The sequence below is a fragment of the Chiloscyllium plagiosum genome, chromosome 18 (genome assembly GCF_004010195.1).
Source record: "Chiloscyllium plagiosum isolate BGI_BamShark_2017 chromosome 18, ASM401019v2, whole genome shotgun sequence".
NCBI classification, from domain to species: Eukaryota; Metazoa; Chordata; class Chondrichthyes; order Orectolobiformes; family Hemiscylliidae; genus Chiloscyllium; species Chiloscyllium plagiosum.
Genome location: NC_057727.1, coordinates 18,706,076 through 18,721,625, shown reverse-complemented (window position 1 = coordinate 18,721,625; position 15,550 = coordinate 18,706,076). Strand labels below are relative to the sequence as shown.

At 38.9% G+C, this 15,550-nt stretch overlaps 2 protein-coding genes across 5 annotated transcripts in view; both read right to left on the bottom strand.

Moving 5' to 3' along the window:
* LOC122558913 (small integral membrane protein 4) overlaps positions 1-4,230 on the bottom strand; it is a 15,959-nt gene extending 11,729 nt beyond the window's left edge. Inside the window, exons 1-2 of one of the 2 annotated variants that reach the window (XM_043707860.1) lie at positions 3,685-4,230; positions 2,366-2,422 (exon numbers count right to left, since the gene is read on the bottom strand). In XM_043707860.1, the coding sequence (XP_043563795.1) occupies positions 2,370-2,422; positions 3,685-3,835 (204 nt within the window). In that variant the 5' untranslated portion in view covers positions 3,836-4,230 and the 3' untranslated portion in view covers positions 2,366-2,369. The remainder of the gene's footprint in view (positions 1-2,365; positions 2,423-3,684) is intronic. The other variant, XM_043707859.1, reaches the window with a different exon arrangement.
* Positions 4,231-9,339: 5,109 nt separating this feature from the next.
* The window catches only part of pbrm1 (polybromo 1), an 83,261-nt gene continuing 77,050 nt past the window's right edge, over positions 9,340-15,550 (bottom strand). For all 3 annotated transcript variants that reach the window (XM_043707856.1, XM_043707858.1, XM_043707855.1), the window contains 3 exons: positions 12,803-12,882; positions 12,379-12,604; positions 9,340-9,883 (listed from right to left, as the gene is read on the bottom strand). In XM_043707856.1, coding sequence (XP_043563791.1) covers positions 9,717-9,883; positions 12,379-12,604; positions 12,803-12,882 — 473 coding nt within the window. In that variant the 3' untranslated portion in view covers positions 9,340-9,716. The remainder of the gene's footprint in view (positions 9,884-12,378; positions 12,605-12,802; positions 12,883-15,550) is intronic.

The following is a 15,550-nucleotide window of genomic DNA, read 5'->3' as shown; positions in this document are numbered from 1 at the left end:
AGGTGGGCGGGAGTCCTGATTGTGAAAGTAAGCTTGGAGGCGGAGGCGACGGAAGAATTGTTCGATGTCACGGCGTGTATATCTCCTTCCCCACTGACCTATTGTACTCTATGCCACTCTCTCCCCCCCCCCACCCTCCTCTAGCTTATCTCTCCACGCTTCAGGCTCTCTGCCTTTATTCCTGATGAAGGGCTTTTGCCCAAAACGTCGATTTTGCCTGTCCTCGGATGCTGCCTGAATTGCTGTGCTCTTCCAGCACCACTGATCCAGAATCTGGTTTCCAGCATCTGCAGTCATTGTTTTTACCTCTACAAAATCACTCATACCTATTACCAAAATTGAAGTACTGTACAGAGAAGGTTGGACATGCCACTTACATCACAAAGTTGAAATTACTGTGTGGTTGTTGGCAGGTACTTTTATCAGAGAAAGCAAAAGGAATTTCTGCATTTGTAACCCCAAATGGGCTTGATGCCTTTTGGAATGAAGAACGCACCTGCCACATTCCACAGACTCATGAACACAGTTGTGGCTGGATTAACTAAGTGTGCAGTTTATCTGGATGATCTTTAGCGAGCCATGGAAAGATCACATGGTAGAGTTGGGATAGCTCTTTAAACAATTACAAGAAGCAAAACTGGTAATAAATCTAAAACAGAATTCGTGAAGGCAGAGGTGACATTCATGGAACAGAACATCAGTCATAGAAGGTTGACCCCAAGGAACACCAAGACGAAGACCATTGAGGAATTTCCACAATCAACCTCGAAGTATTTCGATTTTTGGGATTAAGCTGATTCTACCGGAAATTTGTTCCAAACTTCAGCAGTGTGGTGGCACTGCTAACAGATTTACTAAAGAAGAACACTAAATTTTGGTGGACAGAAAATTTCAGGAGGCATTTGATAATTTAAAAGCAGTATTAACCACCGTACGAGTTTTCGTTACACCAAATTTTTTGAAAGCCTTCAAAGTTGCAATCGATGCTCGCGATATAGGAGTTGGAGCTAAAGGAAGATGACGATGGAATCGGATGGCCAATCGGCTACCTTTCAAAAGAAACTCAGCACCCACCAGAAAAAATACTCTACCATCGAAAAAGAAGTATGGAGTTTGGTACTGACCTTACAACATTTTAATGTTTATGTCACAAACAATGTGTCAGAGACAGTTGTGTACACAGACTACAATCCTCTTACATTCTTGGAATGATTTAAAGACAAAAATATTAGACTATTTTGTTGGAGTCTTATGTTACAGACTTTTCATTTACAAATTGTATATGTTGTGGGTCATAATGTGATAGCAGATGCATTATCTCTGATTTAAAGGATAAAGGACAGATAAGAAGGATCAGATTCCAATGTTATATGTATGTTACAGAAATTAATATGAAAGTATAACTTAGATTAATGACTGATGTATTTCATTGCAATGGGATTAAGAATTAGAAAAAAAAGCCATCTTTTCATTATAATGGTTCATTTTTTTCTTAAGGTGGGAGGTGTTATGAAGTTGAAAGGATATACTGTACCTTTAAGAAAGAGTAAATATTGTTCTGCACTGAGAGCTTACAAGAGCAGTCTCAGAGTGTACTGGAAAATTGAAAATACGTAACATTTGGCTGTGAAATAGATACTGGAGTTAGTCGCTGTTTTGACAACAATTCAAATTTAACCATAGTTTAAGATATGCCCCAGGATACAAAAACCCAATTGAGCTTGAATTTATTGTTTGCCAATATCGAACCAACGAGATGATCTGATGTGAGGGATATAATGGGCGGTACGGTGGCTCAGTGTTTAGCACTGAAGCCTCACAGCGCCAGGGACCTGGGTTTGACTCCAGCCTTGGGCGACCATCTGTGTGGAGTTTGCACGTTCTCCCTGTGTTTGCATGGGTGTGCAGAGGTTTCCTCCCACAGTCCAAAGATGTGTAGGTTAGGTGAATTGGCCATGCTGAATTGCTCATAGTGTTCAGGAATGTATAGGCTCGGTGCATTAGTGAGGGATAAATATAGGGTAGAAAGAAGAAGGGCTTATGCCCGAAACGTCGATTCTCCTGTTCCCTGGATGCTGCCTGATCTGCTGCGCTTTTCCAGCAACACATTTTCAGCTCTGTTCTCCAGCATCTGCAGACCTCACTTTCTCCCCATAAATATAGGGTAATAGGAGAGAAAAATGGGTTTGGGTGGGATACTTTTCGGAGGGTCGGTGTGGACTTGTTTGGCCAAATGGCCTGCTTCCACGCTGTAGGGATCCTAAAATTCTATGATCTATAAAAAAAAAGGCAGGCATTTTGAAAATCAGACAGAGCAACTGCCATTGAGAGAGACCCCAGACATTGAAACACTATCAAAAAGTACCTTTTCATATGAAACATATTTGCAGTAAAAACGATGACGACCCAGGGAGATCTTCTGCTGGAAGAAAGACACTGAAGATGACACCGGCTGTATGGTTTTGAAATTAAGTTGATATAATTTTAATGTGTGTTTTATTGGAACAGTATATTGTTATAGCATTGGAGGCAGGTAATAAGCAGTTAAGAGAAAGGGGGGCTTAGAGTTGTGAGTAGTTGTTGTTTAATGTTCACTTTTGAGTTAATTGATTTTATTTTCTTTAAATAGTGGAATTTGGGAGTTCTCTGTCACCCATATTTTAACAGATTACAAGGTGGGGTGAACTTTACTGGGTGTTTAGTTTAATTAACAGAGGGGTTTCACTATGATGTCATAACAAAATGTTGTAATTGTACCTGCCAATACCATCTTCCCTGACAGCTAATTCCATGCACACACCCTCTTTGTGAAAATTTCCCCTTAGATCCCTTTCTTTCCCCTACGAAATCTCAGCCTCCAAATCTCCAGGAAAAATAACCCCAGCCTATTCAGCCTCTCCCTATAGCTGAAACTCCCCAACAACGGCAACAAGCTGGAGGAACAGCATCTCAGGTTCTGCTCGGTGGCTCCACAACATTCAGAAGTCAATACTGTGTTTGATAATTCTAGAAACTGAATGCCTCCTCTCATGTCCTTTACTTATCCCCAAATCTGGTCATGGCACAAGCTGCTTTCAGTGATCCCTATTAGCAGCCCTTCTCTTACTATTATTTATATTTTGTCTCCCTAATTGTTTCTCTCTCTCTCTGTCTTGGGATTCCATCTCCACCTATCCACATAACCCTCCCACTCCCAGTCTTCAGCATAAATACCATTTTTCCTAGTTACTATCAGTTCTAAAAAAGGGTCATTGAACTCTTAATTGTTTTCACTCCGCAGATTCTGCCAGACCTGCTGAGCTTCTCCAGCAATTTCTATTTGTTTTAAACCTCCAGATCGACAGTTCTTTGTTTTAGTTGAGATCAGCCTTATTTAATAGCAGAACCGGCTCAACGGCCTATTCCAATAGCCGGTTTAATTACTATTAAATCAAAAAATAGGTATGTTTATGACACCAATAGCCAGAAAACCACAGAATGACAGGAGAAAGCAAGATTCAGCCTGAGATAAACTCCAAAATTTAAAAATCCAGGTACTGTACAATACAACTCGGGACACATAAACAAATTACTATTGGGTTTGTTTTCACGAGCTGCCTATCGCGAAGTGCTTTCCAGCCAATGAAGTGCTTTTTGTAATACAGTCACCGTGGCAAACGCGGAAGTCACTCAAGTTATACTTACAAAATGTTTCGTGCCCAATGCGTACGTTTATCATGATCCACTCCAGCACACCGCCCAGCACAAAGAAACAAGGCAAGAATCGGTAGACCCCGAGCTGCCGCTTCCCGGGGACTAAATCCAACAGTCGCTTTAGCCGGGTCCTCAGCAGCATTGCTAAACCCGGCCGATTTCAGGTCTCCGGCTAAGGCTTGATCCGGACTCAGCGGAACTAGGGACAGAATCCACAGGCTTCAGGGCTACTACAGGATTTCTGGGGCGATGCGAAGGAGTGGCTGAAGCCGAGGCTTCCATGCACCAAGGCAAACGTCCTTATGTTGTGGGTCTCTGCTCTTTCTCCCAGCGCATTACCGCTTTACGATGTTGACCTTTCACCGACTCACGGCACCAGGAAAGCACCAACCCCCTCGTCAGTTGTGCTGACAACCTATCATTGCTCACGATTCAGAAGGGTCCGAGTTCAAGGCAGCTTGGCGAGTACAGTATTGGTGTATTGACACTTCTCACTTCACGTTGTCACAAGTCTGGTGTCCTCTTTTGTCCTGGAATGACCTTCGAAACATATATTTGTACCATCAACGAGGCATTCCGTTTGAATCTCCGTAACGTCAACCAAATCTGCCTCTTCATATGCTGCCGCAAGTCTTCTCCACGCTAATTCTCAAATATTTCAACAGTCCTAACTCTATCACACGTTTTACACCCCCCCCCGTAAACTTGAGGTCAACCAAAATCAAAGATTTATCCCTCTGTGAACCAGATAGGATCTAAATTGATGTGTTTTTTTGATGGAGGTCTGGCTAGAATGCCATGCCTCTAAGAATTCTCGTGTGTGTCTTTGTTTCACCTGACCTAGGATGTGTGTTGTCCCAGTCAAAGTGATGACCTTCTTTGTCTGTATGTACGTCAGGGATAAAATTTACAACAAGCTCCCATTCCTAGACGTGACAGTTGAAAGTAGTTAACGGAGCGCTTCAAACTAGTGTCCACAAAAAACAACACAGACCAAATACTTAACTTTAAAAGCAATCAACCCGAAACCCACAAACGGAGCTGCATCAAGACATTATTTCAATGAGCTACATCACACTGCACCACCCAAGAACTACAAAAAGCAGAAGAAAATTATCTATACAACGTTTTCAAGAAAAACGGGTACCCAATAAACACAATCCACTGATTCCTCAGAACAAATCCAAACGAGCAGACACAACGCAACTGAAAACTATAGCCACATTACCTTACATAAAAGACATATCAGACCTCTTGGCATCACGGTAGAACATGAGCCTACCAACACACTTAAACAGCAACTAATGAACTAAAGGATCCATTAGATACTAACAGCAAAACTAACGTCATTTACAAGATACCATGCAAGAACTGTTTAAAAAAAACCTACATCGGACAAACTAGCAGAAAACATGCCACGAATTGGCCACCAAACACAACCCACTATCACTATACACACAGACAAAGAAGGACACCACTTTGACTGGGACAACACACATGCTAGGACAGGTGAAATGAAGATACACACAAGAATTCTTACAGGCATGGCATTCTAACCAGAACTCCATCAAAAAACACATCGATTTAGATCCTATCTGCCTTCCTTTGAAAAAAGAACCTGCAATTAAATCACCCACCTTAAGAAACCAAAACCTATAGAGAGATGGGACGAACCACGAGTGCTTCATTGGAGACTCTCACTGATGATGTTACCTAGTATGGTGACGAAAAGTCTGAAAACAAACCTTCCAGCTCAACGAGCTAACTTACATACTTACAAAGACTTAATTTCAATATTTCCTATTTCCTCTACCTACACAGAGATACAACACTGTGGACACTGGAAATCTGAGTTGAAAATAGAAAATTCTGGAAATAATCAGCACAATCTGTGGACAAATAGAATTATTGACTGGAATTTATTCTCCCAATCTCATCCACCGACTTCTTTGGGAATGGGCAAGAAGGCATAGGGAAGATTATAGAATCAGTAGGGAAGGTGCGAGGTGACATGCAGTCACTTTTCCACATTTTTTGTTTATGTCAGGACAGAGAAAATTGAGGATGTTTTTTTCTGCGTAGAGGCCATTTATTGGCTTCTTTTGGACCTCAGCATACCTCAGTAGCAAGTGCAGTTCCTGCTGAAGAGACCCGCACCCCTGCACATAACACTAAACCACCCCCTTGCTCGTCCGCCTTGACGGCTGATCCACTCAGCTGTGTTCCAGAACTTTCACTACAGTAGATGCTTTCGGTCCTGCTGTCGTCCCAACCTTAACAACGTTGCAACCAGCTCTTCAGCTAGGTAATAGAGCCACCATGCAGTCATTAAATGCACTTTGTTTCCCTATCTACAGATGTTGTTGGGATCTGCCGAGTATTGATACCATTTTCTGTTTCCATTTCCATAACATTAATGACAGGGCCAAATTTGTTCTTTATCTTTAATATCCTAGCCTCTACATTAATCACAGTCAAATAATTCCACAATGTTTAATATTTCATTTTGCATTTCCCATGCCATTGAATTTCTCAACACATTGTTTGACATACAATATCTTTGTTAATACTTGTATTGCCATGATCTTACCTACTTTGCCTCACACATTTTCAATTTCATAGTTGATATCTTACCTAACTGTTCCTTTCTTTCTATATGATTGTTTGCAGCTCAAAACCTCTTTGGAAGTGACTTGATACACTTTATCTTGTAAACTCTACAATTTAGGGTGCTTTCTTCTCTCTACTGGGGAAAATAAATATAAATACCAGGTGACCACTTTGCCCTACTTATTTTTAGATTTCAATGAGCAAAGCCTAATTCCAGAATTCATTTAAGACCAAACTGCAGTACTTTCCTATCCACAAAAATGTCCATGTGAGAATTATAGAGCTCAACAGCTAAATATGTGGTAAAGAATTCAAGCCTTTTTAGAAAATAATTGGAGTTAAGTGTTTTCATTCATTATCAAACTTACCTTTATAATCAGTAGAGATTTTGCCTTAAATTATCAAATGAAACAAATATCTGTCATTGAATTTGCATCAATTACCTTCACATATTTTAGAAGAGAGTTAAAGGCTATTGACACTATGTTTTGGGATTAGGGTATGGGAGGAAAGTGTTGACATACAAACTACAAACACTAAAGGTCACTGTTAGTGTTAACTCTGTTTTTCTCTGAACAGATACTGCCAGACCTGCTGTGTTTCTCCAGCACTCTATTTTTGTTACTATTTCCCTATCTATATTTGCAGTTATTCATCGATCCATAATTAAATTGTTGAAGAACCAATAAAGATGAGGGCCTCAATCTAGCACTTCCTAAGATGACAGTTTTCTTCACATCAAAAAATAAAGAGAAATGTTGGAGGTTCTAAGTTTGGGTGATACTGGAGTGTTATGCAGGTGCAATTGATGGTAAACTGTCTCCAGAGAACTTTTTGCTGATAGTGCATTATTACATACAATTATCATGATACATGTCACATCTGCAAACTCTGAATTTTTTTTTCCCCACAGTAACAGAAGCTGCTTTACTGGTCTCAGACACATGGGGCTGAATATTGCAGTATATTATGCTATGGTCCTCCCTAATTTGGTTACAAAGTTGGGGGGTGGGGAAGAACATCTTGGGTCTTGATGACTTCCCCACAACAAGTTAATATTTGAACAGTATTAATTGCTTTAAAGAGAGATCTACACCCCAGTCTCAGGCTGAAGTCCCACTTAGAGAGCTGCTGTAATCAGATTGGCTGATAGCTCTGTCGTCGATGCAGCATAACTAGGAAAGTGACCACTGCTGGGATTATGGATTTTTCCACAATGCTGAACAGTCCAGGTAATTCTGGGAACATAGGAAAATGAAAAATAGCAGCAGATGTAGGCCATTCAGCCTATCAAGCCTGTCCTACCATTCAAGATTTTCCCCAGGCCTGAACCCATTTTTTGTTTCTGCTCCTCTTAGCCGTCAACTCCCCAATATTTCGAAAATCTATCTACTTCCTATTTGAAATATTTCTATGACCTAGCCAACCTTGAGGTGGAGAATTCCAGGCATTCACTCATCAGGGAAAGAAATTTCTTCTCATCTTAGTTTTAAATTAGTGTCCCCTTGTTTTGTACTATTTCTCCTTGTTTGAGATTCCCACTAGCAGAAACACCTTCTAAACATCTACCCTGTCAAGCCCCCTCAGAACCTTGTATGTTTCAATTAGATCATCCTACATGCTTCTAAACTCTAGTAAATAGTTTTAGCTGTTCTTGATAAGTCAATGCTTTCATCCCAGGAATCAGCTTGGTGAATTTCTTTTAAATTGCCTCCAATGTACATCCTTTCTTGAATATGAAGCCAAAACAGTACACAGTACTCTAGGTATGGCCTCACCAATGTCCTGTACAATTTCCCTACTTTTAAATTCCAGTCATTTTGCAATAAAGCCCAAAATCCCCTTGCCTTCTTGATTATTTGAAGCATCTGCAAGTTAATTTTTTGTATTTTATGCACAAGAACACCCAGGTCCCTCTTTCCTCTTTGCTACACTTTCTTAGAATCTCTCCATTTAAATATGAGTTTGCCTTTAATTCTAAAATGCATGACCATACACCTTCCTTTAATAAACTCCATCTGCCAGGTTTTATCCCACAATGTGCCAACCTCGCCCTGGATTGAAGCCCTTAAGAAAAATTTAAGGCAGGATGGGAGGTAGGCGACAGGAAGATCACCTGGTAAATTTTAAATCACCTGATAAAATTTAACACTAACTTCTCATCTGCAAATGCATCAGTGAAGGACTATAAAATTCCACCCTTGCAAAACTCAGGTGCAGGAATTGACCCACATCTATATGTTGAAGATTGATTCCTCTGCGAACAAATCAGTAGGGAATCCGGACCACAATAGCACAGTAATGTAGTTCTTAAACTTGATAGTGGGATTTCATTTTCACTCACAGCAGATTTGTTCTTGGGGTCACAACGTTTTCTGTCCAACATTCCAGAACATCATAATAGAGTCTCTCACAAATTTTATGTTATTAAAAGTAAAGCGAATCACACATCTCAAATTTCATAATCTAAGGAAAAAATGAGAATCTTGTTCTTTGGAAATCTCTTCAGATTTCAAACTATTAAAACAAGTTGTTCTACCAATTGTTTTCAGAGAGACTTCAAAAAATGAAAATTTAGTATATTTGAGGAGGGAAACTTACTGCGTAACAATTTTTTTTAGTTATAATGAAATTGTGTATAAAATATCCACCTTCCACTTCAATATTGTTAGACTAATTTTTCCAATGTGTATCTTATCATGGGGTGTGCATCTAGAGTGTGGTCGTTTGGTTTCACTGTACGCAATTAACTATTTATGGTTTTTTTTAAGGGAGAAACTTACAGAAAGCTTGGAACATGTCACTTATATGATTAAATGATTTAAGCTCTATTTTTCATGGATAGTCACACCCCGTAACCTGGGTAACGGGCTACCAATGATGTAACTGAATATTCATAAATTGTCCATGGACAAGCAATATTGTTTAATGATTAATAAAAGAACGGAAAGCATCTGAATTGAGATCAATCTGTCTGAGTTCAGGGCCTAGTGAATAAAATCCACAAGATGTGATAACATAAGTTACGAGCAACCCTTGGATGTACTTTTCTTTTTATTAATGAAAAATGTTCAAATTAGACTCATTATAACACAAATGTACTGAGCAAGCATACTTATTCTCCCAAGTACCAGTGAAAAATTAAACTGAATTCTATCCAAGCAATAGAATCAGTGCAAAAATATAATAAGGTTTCCCATAAGACTATAGCAGAGTCCAACAGTAGTAAATTGAAATGTCCAGTAACAGCGTATTTAAAAAGTCTTTATAAAAACAAATACAATTTGACCCTACAAGAAATGCAGTAAAATAAATTGTACTACCATTTCCCCATAGGTACTAAAACACAGTCACACTTTTCACATAACTCTTGCATCATAACAAATGGTGGTAATGTAACAGCAATTTACACATTATTCCAGACTGTATGCATGCCGAATATTTAGAGTGTCCCGGAGCATGATGTCACGTAATCGCCATAGGGCATCAACCATGGTTGTGTGAGCACCTTTACTCTTTAACCAGTGAGAGGGCAACCGACTCTCTTGTTCTTTAGTAAGGTGGACATCTTGCCTTCTTGCTGTAAAGGAGCACAAGATAATGTGATATATGTGTGTATGTATTAATTTTATCATTTTGGGCAAGTGTGACTCAAAGTTGAAAAATAAAGCCACAGCATGATCTCTCCATTCAAAAGCAAAATAATGCAGATGTTAGAAATATGAAATAAAACACAAAACACGGAAAATACTCAGTAGGTAAGGTAGTATTTGTGGAGAGAAACAAAATAAATTTCAGGTCCATGAAATTAGAAATCTTCATTTCAGATAGAGTGCATCAATCCAAAATATTATCTTTGTTTCTCTCCATAGGTGTTGCCAGACATGGTGCATATTTCCAGTATTTTATGTTTTTATTTCATGGTCCCTCCACTACTATCCTGCAACTGCAAATTATTTATACATGAATGCATTAAAAATCCTCAGTTAGGAGTAGTAACATATTTAAAAATTCAATCTATAAAATGCAAGCGGATAAGGATTTCTTTTAGTTTAGCAGATATGAGTGTAAACATTGTCATTATGTTTTTTATCTGATTAGGTTCAACAGAATTACCATATTTTGAAAAAGAAAGACGTTATAAAGTTTTTATAAAGTTGCTATTTCAGTCAATTTCTCAGCGATTAACTTTTAAACAAAATTAAAATTTTTAAAGGCTGAAACATCAGGGGTTTGTGACCTGGGTGTGCTGATGAGCAAATTACTGCAGATGCTGGAAACTGTACTGAAAACAAAAAATGCTGGAAATCACAGCAGGTCAGGCCATGGACAGAGAGCAAGCTAACGTTTCGAGGCTAGATGACGTTTCACCAGAGCTGAAGTGAAGTGTGAACAGGCCAGCATTTATGTAATAGTGGGGTAAGTGGAGTGGTGGGAGAGAAAGGCAGCTGATAGTGCAGATTAAGTGACTGGAATGTGAGAATGGCAGACTGGCTGTGCCTAACTGCCAAATTGGGAAGAGCAGATAGTCCCACTAGAGTGAGGGGAGGGAAGAGAGAACATGGTGACAGAGAATGTAACACGTAAAGCTGAAAGAAAGGGTAGGAATGGGAGTGGGTTCACAATCTGAAGGTGTTGAACTCAATATTAACTCCAGAAGGTTGTAAAGTGCCTAGTCCGAAGATGAGATGTTGTTCCTCCGGTTTGCACTGTGATTTGCTGGAGCATTGCAGCATGCCAAGGACAGATAAACGGGCATACAAGAAGAATGTTATGTTAGAATGACCGGTTACGGGAAAGTTGGGGTCATGTTTGCGCACAGACTGGAGATGTTCTGTTAAGTGCTGAAAATGTGTTGCTGGAAAAGCGCAGCAGGTCAGGCAGCATCCAGGGAACAGGAGAATCAACGTTTCGGGCATAAGCCCTTCTTCAGAAATCACTTTTTGCATTCTATATCACCATGTTCTCTCTTCCCTTCCCCCATTCCAATGGGACTATATCTGTTCTTCCCAGTTTGGCAGTTAGACACATCATTGGAATGTGAGATTGGCAAAACAATCAGCAGCCTTTCTCCCGCAGAACTCCACTCCCCCCAATATTGCATAAATGCTGCCCCCTCCACACTTCATGTCAGCTTTGATGAAGAGTCAGCGAGACTCAAAATGTTAGCTTGCTCTCTTTCCATGGCTGCTGCCTGACCCACTGATTTCCAACATTTTCTGTTTACAGTACTGATCTCAGTGTTCAATGTATCCAATATCAGAACGAGTGCTGCCTTGCTGAATTTATGCTTGGATTTCAGAAAGAGCTAAAGAATACCTTTAAAAAGCACGGTGAACAACACTTATTATTGTTGATAAAGCGTGGCACTGGAAAAGGCACAGTGGGTCAGGCAGCATCCACGGAGTATGAGAATTGATGCTTCGGGCAGGACCCTTCTTCAGGACTCAACACTATTATTATTCTCAATAGCAGTACAGGAATAAGACCAGGCCTTCGGTCTTCTAGAGTCTGTTTCCCCAATCAATGAGATCATAGTTGATCTGTAACTGAATATAGAGTATGCACTTTTTGCCAAATTCATTAATACCTTCTGTTAACATAAGTCTATCAATCCCAGTTTTAAAATAATCAATTCATCTGGTATCAATTGCTATTTGTTGAGTTCCAAACATCTTTCACCATCTGTAAGTGTTTTGTAATTTTACTACAGAGGTTTATTTAGCTGAAGCAAGACTTTTGTCCACTTGTATTCTATTCCTCTGGATATAAAAGCTGATATAATTAATCTCTTTAATCTTATGTTTTTGGCCTCCCAAATGGCTTTTCAAACTTTAGCAAATATCCTGTTTTGTACTCTTTAGATCCAAAGTAGATGACCTCATATTTGCATATATTAAAATTCACTTGCCTCACTTTTGGAACTTTAAAATTTTTTTATAACAGATACATTGCGAACCAGCACCTATTTATCATTCAATGTCAGTAGCTTGAAAATCTAATGCATTATTTTTGCAAAAAGCTGGAATAATGACATTCTTTTTGTAGTTATTAATTACATACATTGCATATTACCTGAAAGGGACTGGTCCCACTTGCTTACAGTATTACAGTCAGCACTAAGCCCCTCAATATATCTCAGGTAAGCTTCAGAGTGCAACAACCGCTGAGTTTTTGGTGGAGGAGCCACAAACATTGGTGTTGATGGCTGCTGCTGGATAGTCTGCTGAGCTGTGACTTGTGTAGGATATGGAGGTGGAGCCTGCTGACCCTGAGCTCCAAGATTAGGATGAATACCAATCTAAAACAGTAATTATTGTAAACATTAAGTTGTTGAATTACACTGTATTTGAATTACTAATCTCAGCTTTTACTGTAAAATGTTATTGAAGTGTAACTTTTTTTAATAAAATGGATTGATTTAATGATGCCTAGCATTTCAAAGCAATGAAGGTAAATCATATATTGCAAACGTACCCAAACAAATAATCTGTTTTACCTGCTGACCATATGGTGTTCCTGTCGTGGTCACAGTTGGTGATCCTCCCACCATGGTAGTTACACTCTGACCGATAACACCTGCAGTTTAAATGGAAGACATTTCAGGGGACCATGAAAATTTAGGTGAAACTTAATTCAAATCCAACCAAAAGTTCACTATGCTCAACTGTAGTTTGATACTATTATCTGAAGATAAAAATAATTATTTTAAGTAAACTGTGCTTTTTTTAAAAAAGGTGGTTTTTCAGCTAAATTAACTTATGGAAAACAGTTATCAAAATTAGTCTTTATTTAATAATGACTCTTTTTTCACAGAAGGAGTGTGCAGAAGACACACAATCCCTCAAGCCTGTTCCTACAATAGATCATGATTGATTTCTAACAACTCCAACTTCCCACCCTAACCACATATTCCTTGAAGTTCAAAAATCCATTAATCTCAATTTTCAACACACTCAACAACCAAGAACCATCAGCATGCTGAGACAGAGAATTTAAAAAGACAGATAATTTTCTGAGTAAAGAAATTTCTCCTTGACTCAATCTAAAATTGTTGACACTCCACAATTCTGAGACCAAAACCACTAGTTCTTGATTTTCCTACCAGTTGAATTTTAACTAGATGAAGAAAAAAAATCAGTGGTAAAAATGTATTTAGTGTAAAGGATTGGCTTTCACACATCTTCAACTGTTGAGTTTTCAATAGAATCCTAATTGGGAGATGCTAAATGGTCCAGTGATTCTCCATGGGCACAAAAAAATGTTTAAACTAACTTCCTAAGACTCTAGAGAGTGGTCTAAAGCAACACTTGTAAACACTAGGAGTCAGTTACCCGACCTTCCTTAAATACTGTGTAGCCCTGTTTAAAAACCAGTAAGGAAGTACAGATCTTAAACCGAAAGAACTGAGGATGCTGTAAATCAGAGACAGAAATAGAAATTGCTGGAAAAGCTCAGCAAGTCTGACAGCACCTATGGAGGGAAATCAGAGTTAACATTTTGAATTGAATTCTGAGGAAGGATCACTTGAAATGTTAATTCTGATTTCTCTCCACAGATGCTGCCAGACCTGCTGAGCTTTTCCAGCAATTTCTATTTTTGTCACAGATCTTAAACCTTTGTCAATGTGGAAATTTACAAAAAAGCATGCTTATATCAGATTTAATATGTAACTTCTGTCCACAGACTCTAATCTGAAGCTACTTCATCTGCTTTTGAAATGGATGGAAAATGACAAGCAACTTAAACAATTTCCAAACTAAAAGATCACAATTCAGACCAAGTGTAACAATTAAATGATTCAAAACATTGAGCCTCAAAGTGTTCAAAGTAAAGTTGCATTTTTAGCACCACTTTTAATTCATTTCTGCTGAAAGTTCCTGCCATAGCCATCTTTACAATTACAGAATCAATAAAGACATCACTTGTAAGTCAAACGATGCACCCATAGAAAATTGAATGCTCTTTCATATACTTGAAAGAACACAACTGACAAAATACGCCTGGATCAATGATGTAGCTGGCTGTTTAAATACTGAAAATATTTACAGCAACTACATAGAAGAGTGCCCTGAAAGTGCTCCCCTGACTTAATCAGCAACTTGGCAACTTTAACATCAAAACCTTAAAGTTTATTTTGCATGTTAAGTGGTAGAGCAAAATAATCAACTGAACATGTCAAGACTACAGAGAACCACCTATGCTGATAAAGATATGTAAACTTTATGGGATATTAGAGAATACTTGAAAGGATTAAGGGTAGCTTTCACTCTAAGAAGAAGCTGGGTAGTAACACAAAAGATAAAGGCACATTGAGGGACAAAGAAGACAATAATGAATATTTTCTTTCAGTGTTCATGAAGGAGGAAAGCGCTGCCAAAATATTAGTACATGCAGAAATGAAAGGAGAAGATTGGATGAAAATTCACAGACAATATGCAAGAGAAAGGCTGGCACTGCTTACAGTGGATACGTCATTTGGTTTGATAGCCTGCATCCCAGATTGCTAAAGGAGGTGGGAATGAAGATAGTGGAAGAACATGTTATCATCTTGCAATCTTCTCTATGTGGAGCTGGTGCCAGAGAATGTCAAATGTAACACTGTCTTTCAACAAAGGTTGCAAGATAATTCCTAAAACTGTAGGTTGATAATAATCAGGGAAAAAAAAAGCCAAGTTTGCATTCATCAAAGAGATCCAGCATGCATTTGTAAAGGGAGAATGTGGTATTGTTGCTGGACTAGTAATCCAGAGATGCAAGTAATCTCTGAACATCTGGGTTCAAATCGTACCATGGCAGACAGCGAAGTTTGAATTGAACATTAAAATGAAAATCTAATAATAACCATGAAACATAGAACATAGAACAATACAGCGCAGAACAGGCCCTTCGGCCCTCGAGGTTGCGCCGACCTCTGAGCTATTCTCAGCTCGTCCCCCTACACTGTCCAAAATCATTCTTGTGCTTATCCAAGGATTGTTTAAATCTCCCTAATGTGGCTGAGGTGACTACATTAGCAGGTAGGGCATTCCACGCCCTTACCACTCTCTGTGTAAAGAAACTGCCTCTGACATCTGTCTTAAATCTATCATCCCTCAATTTGTAGTTATGCCCTCTCGTACACACTGATGTCATCATTCTCGGAAAAAGACTTTCACTGTCTACCCTATCTAATCCTCTGATCATCTTGTACATCTCTATCAAATCCCCTCTTAGTCTTCTTGCCAATGAGAACAGGTTCAAGTCT